General features: G+C 36.3%; 1 protein-coding gene across 1 annotated transcript in view; it reads right to left on the bottom strand.

Moving 5' to 3' along the window:
- Nucleotides 1-13,675, bottom strand: part of ADAMTS6 (ADAM metallopeptidase with thrombospondin type 1 motif 6) — a 226,177-nt gene that overhangs the window by 205,996 nt on the left and 6,506 nt on the right. The window contains exons 3-6 of the mRNA XM_054578414.1: nt 8,607-8,775; nt 2,447-2,658; nt 1,848-1,931; nt 1,191-1,336 (exon numbers count right to left, since the gene is read on the bottom strand). Coding sequence (XP_054434389.1) covers nt 1,191-1,336; nt 1,848-1,931; nt 2,447-2,658; nt 8,607-8,775 — 611 coding nt within the window. The remainder of the gene's footprint in view (nt 1-1,190; nt 1,337-1,847; nt 1,932-2,446; nt 2,659-8,606; nt 8,776-13,675) is intronic.

A 13,675-nucleotide genomic window follows, 5' to 3' on the forward strand; every position in this document is an offset into this window, starting at 1 on the left:
CAAAATTTCCTGGTTTATGATGTCAGGTAGATGAAGGCAATTAAAGTAAGTCAAACTGTAAAAATAAATAAATAAACTTAGAAACTTTAAACTCTACAACACTGTTAAGAGAAATTATTTTTTTAAAACAATTCACTCAAGATTCTGAGTCTAAAAATTCTAATCTCACGTACTTTATACTCTCTCCATATAATTTAATGTTCAGTCATAAGCACACCATAGATGAAGTATATGTTAAATACTGCCTTGCAAATTAAAAGAAATAATCAAGACAACAAAGGCTATTCCATTTAGCCAAGATAAAACAATGCTTTCACTTCGTTTATTCTTGTTATTACTTGTTTTCATTTTTCAAATGTTAATAAGAAGTCAAAAGACAAACTTATCTTAAAATGATGTAAGCACACTTCTAACTAATCATACCTAGACCATAAAAAACAAAGATAGCATAATGTAGAGAAAAACTATAATTTGAGTCCTGTTTTCTCACTTATTAGCTAAGTCATCTTGAGCAACTTCAGTATTTTGAATTAGTTTTCTCATTTCTTACATGGGAAAAATAATATTTACTTCACAGAGCTGTTGGAGAGTAAGGAATAAAATGGATCTGAATAGTTTTGTAAAACTTTCATGAAATACATGCATTCATTGGGTTATCAACAAATAATGTTCGCCTGAGACACAAGCTGTTTGACATATAATGAAGCTGCTTCTTTATACCTCTTAATTAAAATATTCTTAATTAAATAAACATTCATCTAAGTAAACTGTAACTTCAGATGTTCCCCCTTTTTAACATTTGGAGATAGAAATAATTAATATATTTTATAACGAAGAGTGATGACTTTTTTTTTTAAATATATTTTTCTCATACTTTTTAAAATCTTGCATTTACTATGTATTTTGTTCAATTAACAAAACATATATGTGCTTCCAGTTAAACCTTATAAACAGACCTTACTAAAAGGTAAGATATTTATTAAATTTCTACCTCAACTAAATCTTTTTTCTCATTAGGTTCATTTGATGCAAACAATAATAGTATAATATATTCTTTCTCAGTGATGTATAATAAATTACCATTTTGCTTTCTCTAGACTCATTACCTAAATGAGGCATTAGATAGAACCAAATATAGTTACAATATCAAGCACAATAATCAAAGGTAAAATACTTGCAACAAACCATACCTAGTAATAAGGACCGCATTATCGTGGTGGGCAATCCCATTTTCTGGAATGATGTTTCCATCACTTTGCTGGGAGAGAATGGATTTCTGCCATTTACAGAAGCTATCGAGGGACTTGTCTGCATGGTGGTTTATCTCCAAGTTTGGCTGCAATACAACATGCATACCAGAAATGTTCCAAACAAATTACTAAGGTCAGTTGTTAAAACTTTTGAAGCCTAAAGTGGCACTATAATTAGAAGCAGTGGTTTCTAGGAATAATCTCTTGCCAATTTTTATCTCTGTAATATCTGACTTAGAGCTAATTTAGTGTATTATGGAACAAATATTCTTTCCAGTTCCAGCTTTAATGATACTATGAATACATGTGATTATCAGCATACAAAATCAACCAAAATTACTATTAGAAGGTCTGTCATGGAAATGCTCACTTTTATACTGAAACATACAGCTAATATATATAAATAACTTTAAAGTGACAGAAGTATATTCTTGTAAACTATTTAAAATTTGCTTAAAATATTAAATGCTTAGTGCTGAAAATCATATTCAACTAGAACTTTCTAACAGGAGCAATAATAAAATATATCATCATATAATACATAATTCTATAGCCTGTCTTTCAAGATTTTAGATTTATAAACTAACTCATTCTTACCTGATCATCTGTAAGAACAATTAAGCGGGCCACTATAATATTCACAACGTTTCCTAGGCTGGAATCACGGTAAAGTTTGGCAACCTGACCTCCAGAAAATAAGAAAAGACACAAAGTCAGACAAAAATCATAGGGTGATTGATTTTTTTTAGAGTGGTGAAGTAATTCTTCATGAATTTAACCACTGTACATGTAAATGTGTTTCTTTCATCCCATGTCACTTAGAACAATGCCCTCAAGATGCCTCAGTAAAAGGTTTTTTATACAAGTCTACCTCAAGAAATATTTTCTCCTAAGATGAACTACAACATAGTAATTAAGAGGATGAGCTGATGTTTCCACTCAACTTTAAGAAGTTAAAGAAAGTTTCTTAAACAAGATTTCACATGACCTAGTCAAAAAGTCGTATTATCTGAAAATAAACAATACAATCGCCTTTAAGTTTACTTTCTAGGAACTGAAACATTAGTAGATCAAGTCTTTCTCATTTTAGATGAATAAATTCTTAAAAGCATTATTTCACAATAAAAATCCATGACCTTAGTCAAAAACCACAACAAAACCACTGTTAAAATATTATACGGAGGGATCAAACTTACAATATTCATCACACTCAAAATGTAATGTTCAATGTCTTTGCGGCCATGATAGCCCACCATCATTTTGTCTGCCACTACTAACGTCTCCACAAAGCGCTCAGCGCTCACTGATCTCTTCTGCCTGTGGTGGCCGTGTGTGCCATTAATCGGTAGTGCAGAAGGAAAAGCAGATGTATCATTCAGCCACCAAGGTTTGCCACTTCTGATGAGGTCTACAATAAAAGCAATTAACTAGTTCAGATAGATTCATTAAGTACATTTATTTATTTACAGGTCTTTCACAAGACATGCTTCTCATAAATTCTCTGACATATTAAGAGTGTTCAAAGTGAGGGGAGAAAACAAGGAAATGCAGTAGTGAGAAAATTAATCTCTTCAAAATTTTCAAAATAATTACTTGTAAAAAATTAAACATTCCACTGTTCATGAAAACATAATAAATCTAATGAATTACTTAATAAAAAAAGATTTCAAATAATGATTCCATATTATTCCAGTAAGTAATATCCTTATAATACTTTTATATTTAGAATAGGCAGTTGAAAAAATCATTTAAAGTTGTTTAAAAAGCAACAAGAACATTAACTTTCTAAATAGCCTAAGACAGTTCTGATGAAGAACATTAATGTTGCAAAAATCTATTCCTAAGATGAGCATTTATTTTTAAAGTAAAATCCTTTTGTTAAACTATCTTTTAAAAAAATTATTTATTTCTAGAGAGTGGGAAGTGAAGGAGAAAGAGAGGGAGGGAAACATCGATGTGAGAGAGAAACATTGATCAGTTGCCTCTTGAATGTGCCCTGACCAGGGACCAAACCCAAACTTCTTGCTTTGCAGGATGACACCCAACCAACTGAGCCACACCGGTCCAGGGCTTATTAAACTATCTTAATTAGAGCAATTCTACTGCTCTAGAAATTTCAATTCCAAAAAGCTATGAATTATTTTTTTCACTTAATTTTGTTGTCTACAACTATTTATACTGATGACCCAAAGTATTCCTTTTCCAAATCCTAGAGATAAAGGGCATTAGAACTATTCCAGCATGATTCAGTTTAAGCTATATTTCAGTGTGGACTGTAGTTTATCCTCGGTTTTCTAGATGTTTAGTTCTTCAGTACACAGGAAACTGGTTAGTGCAGAGGCATTGGTGAATACTTGCCTCATTTATATTCCTCCTACTTAATAGGGCCAAGATGGAGGCGTAGGTAGATACACTTTGCCTCCTCGCACAACCAAAAGAAGAACAACAACAAATTTAAAAACAAAAAACAACCAGAACTGCCACAACATCAAACTGTATGGAAGTCCAACCACCGAGGAGTTAAAGAAGAAACATTCATCCAGACAGGTCGGAGGGGTGGAGAAGGGCAGCCAGGGCAGAGAGAACGTGCAGCAAGGGCAGCTCGAGGACGGGAGGCCTCACATTTGCTTACAGATAAGCCAGGAAGAGGAGCTGGAGAATGAGACAGACCCTGCAACCCAGGATTCCATCACCAGGAAATAAAGCCTCAAAACCTGTGGCTGTAAAAACCTGAGGAAGTTGCAGGGGCAGGAGAAACTCCCAGCCTCACAGGAGAGTCCGTTGGAGAGACCCACAGGGTCCCAGGATGTACACAAACCCACCCACCCAGGAATCAGCACTAGAAGGGCCCAATTTGCTTGTGGGTAGTGGGGGAAGTGACTGAAAGCCAGCCCAGAGCCAAGCAAGCGATATTGTTCCCTCTTTGACCCCTCCCCTCACACACAGTGTCACAACGCAGCAATGTGGGTTGCCCCATCCTGGTGAGTACTTAAGGCTCCGCTCCTTACAATGCAACAGGAGCACCGAGACAAAGAAATATGGCCAAATGAAAGAACAGATCACAACTCCAGAAAAAATACAATTAAGTGAGGAAAAGATAGCCAACCTATCAGATGCAGAATTCAAAACACTGGTAATCAGGATGCTCACAGAAATGGTTGAGTATGGTCATTTGAGCAAGTACAGGCCCTCTGCATACCTCACTTATATTTCCTTATATTGAATAGAAAATCTTTCAAGATTCTGCTTATTGAAAAGTTTAGTGAGGAAATATTAAATTAACTTACATACTTGACAGAACGTGACACTTTCTCTATTTTTCTAACTTCTTTAGCCTGTCCTTTTAAAGAATTGTTTTGGGAGAAGTTATAAATTTTAAGAAATAAGATGAATAATGACCATGAGAAGTATCAGCCAAACACTTTGAAACTCATATAGGTTAGTGTCCTTATACCTAAATGTCAAGAGAAGCAGAGGCATACAGGTTCTTATTTCAATAGTATATCCTGAAGACAGCTGGTAATTATTGTCCTATATCCAGCTATGATAGACAAACTCTTCAGGTGGCTCCCAGGATCTCTCTGCTTCCTAATGTACATGGCTTTGTGTGATCTCCTTCCCTCCTATAGTAGGTGGGACCTTTAACTTGCTTCTAACCAATAAAATACAGCAAAGGTGATCAGTTGTACATGATTACATGTATATGAGTACTGTACATAATTATGTTATATAATATTGTAGCATTTCTCTTACTAGAGTTTTTCCCTTGCTGGCTTAGAGGAAGCAATCAACCATGTTGGTGAATCATACATGGTAACGGACTGCCAGTGGCCTCTGGCATACCACCAGTCAAAAAAGCTAAAGCTTTCAGTCCTACAACAGCAAGAAAATGAATCCTGCCAAGAGCCATCGAAGTAGAGAAATAGATTTGTCCCCAGTCAAGACTCCAGATGAGAACCCAGCCCTGCTTGAGGCAAGTAAGTAACCCATTCATGCACAGACTCCTGGACCATAGAATCTGTGATGTAATAAAAGCATATTGCTTAAGCCTTTGGATTTGTGGTAATAGTGTTATGAAATAGCCAAAATCCTTTCTGCATGATAGAACTCCAATTTCTCCTGCTCACTTTTCTATGATCGTAAAGCCACTCATATATTCAAATCATACTTAGTCTTTCCTTCCTCTGACTGGACAGCTTAAATATCTAAACATAGGATTTACTTCCCTTTAATCTGATCATTTTCACTTCTTTAATCCATTCAATTTCTGTTTATTCAATATTTTTATTTAAAGTATTGTGTGAAAAGAATATGCACCGCTGGGCAAAATAAACACTTAGCAATGGTGTTTCTCCTTTGATGGCATTCAGTATAAAGTAGCTATTGTTATTAGCATCATTTTCATAATTTTAAACTTTTTAGCTTTTTATTGTTAGTTTGCTTAGGTGTCACTCCATCAGACATATGTATATATAATGTCTTTTTGATGGATATTTGTTTATGAAAACAGTCCTTCTACTTAGAGAATTTGTAGTCTGATATATGTATAATATAAACACACAGAAACACAGTGTGTGTATAAAACTGAAAGAGAGAACATCGTTCGTTTTATTTTAAAAATTAAAGTAACCCAGCATTATTACACTATCTACATTTTATAATTATCAATTGACTACTGAATGTTTAGCTCAATATCTGTAATATATTTTTAGTCTTAAAAATACACGATTAACTTGTTTTGCTTTAAAATAAAGATGAGCAGTTCTTCAATTGATATTAATCCCATATGCTTTGCTCTGCTTAATTTTGGATAGGGTGTAAAATGTTAAAGAAAATATTCCTCCATAAATATATATAATAAAAAACTTTTCCTCAAAACCAAATACATGAATTTCTTTGCCATTTCAAATAAAATTTTAAGTGTTTGATCAATTTTAATATATTTTTAAATAACAGCCATTTCAAGATTATCTCATTAATCTTAATTTTTCATTTCCATTACTCTTGACAATTGGCCATGTATTTATTCATTTGTTTATTTGACTGCTTATTTAGTTAACTGTCTCTCCACATTAGAATATAAGCCTCATGGAAGCAGGGACTTTTTCTGCTTTATTTATTACTGCATCCTTATTACCTAAAGCAGCCTTAAGATCAGTTCTTAACCAGACCTTTCCCAAACTTACTGAACACAAAACACTTTTTGTCCAATAACATCTAGTGACATTCCCACAGAATTGAGGGAACTACTATATTCCCATTATTGGGAAGCCAGTGAAGTGTTGGAAGGTGTGTGATACAACCAGATCTAGGAGACAGACTTGAATAAAGATAGAAAGTTGGAGACAGGAAGACCAGTTAGAAAGCCATTACAGTGGTCTAGGCAAGAGATAATGAGGTCTGAACTAAATCAACTGGTGTTAAGGTGGTAGAAATGGCTAACGAAAGGAATAAAGAAATAGCAAGACCCATTTAGGAAATAGTCTCAGTAATCCAGAGGGAGAAATTGTAGGAGAAAATTTTCCCTAAAAAGGGCAAAATTTTATCATGGCAATAAGAGTGGAGTTAGAGAACCTTTTGGCTCATCATGCCTAAACCATTGAAAAATAAGAATCTGCCTGAGTAAGGCCAGTCAATGAGATAGGTACTTCAAAAGAGGATAGTTTGGATATAAAAAAAAAAATATATCACGATAAACAACTAAATATTTAAATCTTCATTTTTAAAGAATTTATATATAGTTGTACTCATAGCATAACTTGTTAAAAACAAGATAAAATAAACCACTTCCATAATGTTTAGATTCCTAACTCAATACAAAGACCTTTTATTATCAGTATTATTTACTATGAAATTTTATTTCATGTCCTGAGTAGATTTACTTTAAGTGGCCTTTTTCTAGTACCAATTATTCTTGACCAAGAAGGACCTCCCATGAGTAAAAGCCTCAGAGATTACTCAAGAGGAAAAAATGCAGAGGAAAGACAGTCAGTTGAGAAAAGAACTTAAAGAGCACTTATACCTGAAGCAGAAGATAAGGAGCCCGTGAAGGACACAGAGAAGAAACAAAAGGGTGATGCACTCACTAACCTCAAGGCAATCCACTCCATTTTTTATAAATCTGCCTGTTGAACCTATCTCATTTTTCACTAAATTTACGTGTTGGTGTACTCATCTTTGTATTAAACTGAAATCTGCCTCTGAAATACTCGGCCCCTAGTTTCAGTTACTATACATACATAGAACAAATCTAATTTCTAAAATTATTTTACATACATATATTATATATAATAGCTCTTGAAATGCTAGCAAAAATCATCCCAATACAAACAGCCACGATTTAAAAGGGTAACTAATATGTGCTGAGAGGAGTACTCAGAAAGGCTGGGTAATTTTTCCAAAGCTACAACAAAGCCCATGTTCTTTCCAGTCTGCTATGCTATGTCCTCTGTTTCTCTAAGTTTTCTGATCTTTAGAGTGGACAGCCTCCTAATTCCCTACCTCTAGTCTTGCTCTTCCTTAATTCAGTCTCCAGATGGCTGCCAGAGTAACCTTCCTAAAACCCAAATCTGATCACGTGATTCCTAGTGCATAAAACCTTTCAGTGGGTTTCCAGCACACTTAGGATAAACAAACTCCTTAATGTGGTTTAGAAGGTCTTTGTAATTTGGTCCCTTCTTATTTCTCCTGTTTCATCTCTCACAGCCACCCTGAATCTCACCCCTATTTCTCCAAACCACATTCTAATATCCAGTTATGTGAACTGTCCATTCCTGGAACATGACGTTAGGCTGGGAACCTTTGTAAACGCTGTTTCCACTTCTCCCTCTGTTTTTGCCCAGCTGCCCTGTCTTATCCTGTAGGCCTCAGCATAGAAGTCACCTCTTCCATGAAGCCTTCTTTGACCACTGAAGTTTAAGCTTGTTGCCCTTTTTATGTATTTCTATAGTACCCTAACTACACTGTCTTTGAATACTACCTTAAAACCTTTCAAGTCTTATTCAAGTGTCTGGATTCCTGTCACTAGCATAAAAATATCGGGCTAAGCAAACAGCACCAAGTACTATGGAAGAACATCTGTTCATGAGAGCTATAACTATTAACTAGATAAAATAAGGTAGGGTTTTTTCCCTTCAAAGAAAAAAAAATCAAATTTTACACAGACACATTTCAAAGAGCTTCCAAAACTGACTTAAAACTATTTGTAAGTGACATTTTTTTAAGAGGACTCTAGATATTATCATTGTAATTACTCAAATTCTTATTTACTTTTATTATCAATTTTACCATTCATGCCAAAGAAAAGACAGGGGCAATAAATACAATAAGTTTTCTGAAAACTGCATGCTCACTCACCCGAAACCCCGCAATGAGAGTGATCATACAGATGCCGTTGCTGAAGGGTTGACTTTTTGTAAATAACATGGGGATGGCCGTTTTCATAACTAAAATGTTTGGAATCCTCTGTGGTATTCTTTAATGGTTCAATAAAATATTCTTCATCTTCTGTAGCAATAACACCATGCTAAAAGAAAAATAAACAAAGAGTTGGCCAAGAAGAATCACTTGAATATTATCATTTTCAAAAGGGAAAATAAATTGGTACCTGACCAAAAAGGTTAAAACTCATGTTAATAAAAATTTATTAAATTTTCTGTACTCAGCAAAACACTACATAAATTTTCCTTTTCTTTAAGAAGGATGTTTAAATACCTCAACATGCTATGCCCAGTACTAAGCATGACAGGTACATTATTTCCTCTAATCTTCCTAACAACTCTCTGAGGTAGCAGAAACCTCTGTCAGTGGTGCCCAACCTTTTGGCATCTCTGCGCTGCACTAGAAGAAGAAGAGTTGTCTTGGGCTACACATTGAATACACTGCAACACGTAATCACAAAAAAAAAAAATCTCATAATGCTCTAAGTAAATTTACAATTTTGTGTTGGGCCGCATTCACAGCCATCCTGGGCCGCATGCAGCCCGTGGGCCGCAGGTTGTACACTCCTACAGGTGTTCACTACGGCTAACTTCTTTTCCAAACTGTGCACACTTAACCACTTCTTCTGTGTTTGGGTTTGACTTTGTAATTGAGTTTTGGCCAACTAGAAATGGACACTGTTGTCTATTACCTTCAGGCTCAGCCCCTGAACACTTCCCCATGGAATTCTCCACTCTCTCTAAGAACAGACCGAGGGAAGTTGGAAACCCGCGGCAAAGGAACCTGGGTCCCTGAACGACCTCAAGGGAAGCTATTCAGCATAGCCACTAATATAAGGGAGAAATAAACTTTTATTGTGATAAATGACATTTTAAGGTTTATGTCACACCAATTGCTATGTCCTTAATTAATACACCTGCCATCTCTCCCTATTTTTGCCGATGAAGTAACAGGCTCAGAGGTTAAGAACTTGCCCAATATTATACAGAAGTGAAGGAGATGAAGTTCACGCAAAACTCTGCTCTCATTCACAGTATTTATTGCCTTATACCTATTTATTTAGCCACGTCCTACTCAGCTCAGTCATATTTCCTCTTTAAAACTTTCTCTAGCCCAACTGGAGAAGCTTCACCTAGCCTGAGCTCCAACGGAGCTTATTATTTATTTTTAATTAACTTATTTTAATTAATTCCACACTGCTTTGCTACATCTCAACTCGAGGCTATTATTTAAATTTTGTGTAACTTCTTCACTGCATATTTTATATTCCCAAGTATACTGGTTGCTTTCTTAAGGCGAAGAGCTCTGTTTTATATTTCTTTGTATCAGTTACAGGCATAGAACGTGTCCTGATTTACTACGTACACCATGCTGAGTAAAAGAAATGAGATATGCCCTGGCTGATGTGGCTCAGTGGGTTAGGCATCACTCTGCAGAGCTAAAGGTCGCCAGTTCGATTCCAGTCAGGGCACATGCCTGGGTTGCGGGTCAGGTCCCTGGTTGGGGCCGTGCAGAGGCAAATGATCAAGGATGTTTCTCTCACACATCGATGTTTCTCTCCCTCTCTTTCTCTCTCCCTTCCCCTCTCTCTAAAAATAAGTAAGTAAAATCTTTTACAAAGAAAAAACTGAGATAGTAAAAGTTATCTGCATCAGAAATAAGAACTTCCATCCCTGTCTAATAGCATTTTCCTAAGTGCGGCACACATGAGAACTGCTCTTAATCTGACTAATTTACCCTGAACACTGGATAAAACACAAACTCTTTGGTTCTATTTCCTCAGCTGGAAAAATGAAAGGGTTGGTATAAATTAGTGGTTTTAAAACAGCTCTCTGGGGAGCCCTAAGGGTTCCATGGAAGTGCCCTCAGGGGATTGCCCCAGACAACAAAGAGAGACCTACATGGCTTGGATTCCTGGGTTTAGGAATCAGCTGTGCCTTTATTAATCTATATATTAAGTTCCCACATAACATTTCATTTGAGAAAAGGGCTTTGCTGCTTTAAAAAAAAAAAAAAAGCTGAAAACCTCTGGTCCAGATAATCTCTAAGATCCCTTTGAATCTAAACCTCTGTGATTCTGTTTCGGGAAATTCATGTTGTGTATCATATGCTTGGAAAGAAAGATAGGCATAATCAGAACTGCTCTAACTCATAGATGAAGTTGGCAGCCACCTATACGAAATGAACTAAGGAATGCAAAAAAAAAAAAAAGTCCTTAATCACTTCGTATTATTTCTACCATTGTTCATCTTACTCTAAAGATATTAGTCTCTAAATTAAATACAAATACTGACAGGAATAATATAATCTGTCATTAACAAACTCTAACACCTGAGCATGAATTACTTTACTGGGAAGATTAACAACGTGATAGCAAACTGAACTCAGTTCCTGCAGGAAGAGGGTCTGTATAAGAGGTGTTGGGAAGGGAGGAGGGAAGAACACTGAAGTTGTGTCATGCTGGACTATGGGCAAGTCACTCAAGACACAAAACTCAACTGGCTGGGGAAAGTAGAGTCACAAGCCTTGTAAATAAACATAATCTCTAATTTTGACAATGAAAAGACTCTGGATTTTATGCGCTAGGTACTCTGTAAGACGTTCACACACATTATCTAATTTGATCTCAATAGCTCTCTGAAGTAAGTACCACTATCAGCCCTTCTATATGGATGACAAAACAAGACTGAGCAAAGCTGAGTAACAAACTCACTTGATTGACTTTGGACTCTTAGCCACTATACTGTAATTCCCTCACCTTCAAAGGGTTGTTTCTGACTTTATTTATTCATTCACCAACTACATTTTGAATGCCTATCACGTGGCAGGTACTGTTTTAGAGGGTAGGGGTAGACCAATGAACCAAGCAAAGTTCTAGCTCTATCATGGAGCTATACCTTCTGGTGGGTGGAGCTAGAAAAAAGTTAATTCATTCAAGAGATAAATGACCAATCAGGTAGTGATAAATGTTAAGATGAGAAATAAAACAGTGTAAGAGAACAGAGAGTAATTACAAGTGAGGGAATTATACAAACTATTTAGGATGGTCAGGGACATCCTGTCTAATAAGATGACATTTGAACAGAAATATAAGCAAAGTGATCAGGGGTTTAGTTTAGCCAAATAAATTCCATAAAAGGGAGAAAAAGATCAGGGGAACGGAGGTGGAATTGAAGCTGGGTTGGGAGGAAAATGAGGACATGAATTAGGTGGACAATGAAAAGGATCAGTGGGTCCTGCTGGGCATGAAAGGACAGTACTTGCAGTTGAGACACTGGAGAGACATCCTGGCAAGAGAGAAGAATGGAAGACTTGAAACTGAGACGACTGGAAGGAGCAAGTCAAACAGATATCTTGGGAAAAAAGCAGACCAGACACTGTGAATGGCATTGCCTTTTGCATGGCAATGGGGTAGGAACATGTGTGCAGTATTTGAGAAACAGCAAGAAACTACTGTGGCTGCAGGGAGGAAAGGAGGAATGATTATGAAATCAGAAAGAAGCTGGAGCCAGGTGATGGAGGCGCTGAGTTAAGTGGGACTGGCAGAAATCCACACATGCCTGGCAACAGCCCTGCCTCCCTCAGGTCCCCACTCACTTGACATCGGCTGCCTCGGGACCACCAGATTAATCCCATCGTGCCTCCTGTCCATGCCACAGCAGTCCTCTCAAGGAGACCGAGATCCTTCCCCTGGATTCTCTTCCGCATACAATTATACACATCATGTTTTCTGATTCCATCTGCTTCAGCCCCCTTTTACCATTAAAAACACTTCTGCTGTGACCCCCTCAATCTCAAGGTTGGTTGTCAACAAAATTTCCTATACCCTCAGCCTCACCTGTGAAAATTCACTTCTGGCCCAAACAAAAACCTGAATCTCCCTGAATGACGCTCTTCCCCGTAATCCTCTAGAATGGTCGTTGCTTTCTCTCCTACGTGCCTCCGATTGTACTTGCAAGTACGGTACACGTCCTTGTGACTCACCACTATTTCCAATCAATTCTCTCTCTCTGCCTCCTCCAAAAAGACCCAAACAAACAAACAAAAAAAACCCACCAGCTTTGAATCTCAAGCCATTGCCTTCTCCCTCTGCCAGCTGCAGTTATCTACTGACCCAGAGTCACTTTCTTCATTCCTTAAACACTTTAGCTACTGGATCACTGTCACTCTCTGCAGTACCAATCCTGAAATAATTATTGATTCCAATATCTTCATATATCAGTGGCTCTTAAAATTTGTGTGTGTGTGAGTGCACAAGTGCCCTGAATCTCTTTGGAAGTCTAGGGATGAAGGCTAGGAATCACTTCTCAGGATATTTTAATTACAGAAAAAGAAAGTAGGGTTATAAATAAAATCAATTGTAGTAAAACATAGATATCAAACTATTTTTTAAATGTAATACATATGACCTTTATAACACTTTCAATAAGAACTACAATGAACCTAATAATTAACATTATTTCACAATAGTGATTAACATTAATATTTTAAAGAACCTACAAAAACTGTAAAATGATATGAAAGTATCTATAATTTCTACTGAGGACAAAGTCACATGAAGTGCTATTACTTTTCTGGTTTGTTAGCTATATATATATAATAAAAGGAAATATTAGATTCTGTTAAGAATTAATAAAAGTAAAGATGTATTTTCCCCATTCCAGGTCACAAACCCCCTGAATTCTATCCAGAGACCCCAGGAAAAGAACTACTGACATAGATGGTCTCTTCAATACCTGCTTTCTCAATTTCCTGACTTCTCTCTCAAATATCTCATCCTTCACCTTACCTTAGATATTCATGCCTACAATCAAAACCTAGACTTCAGCATTATCAATATTTACAATCTTGCCATAGTCTCAGATTCAAGTCTTCCATTCTTCTCTCTTGCCAGTGCTGTCTCTCTAGTATCTCAACTCCAAGTACAGTCCTTTTATACCCAAATAGGACCTACTGATTTTTTCATTGCCCACCCAATTCATGTC

Source organism: Pteronotus mesoamericanus, unplaced genomic scaffold, assembly GCF_021234165.1.
Source record: "Pteronotus mesoamericanus isolate MK-2021 breed Mesoamerican mustached bat unplaced genomic scaffold, CSHL_Meso_final contig_50, whole genome shotgun sequence".
NCBI lineage: Eukaryota > Metazoa > Chordata > Mammalia > Chiroptera > Mormoopidae > Pteronotus > Pteronotus mesoamericanus.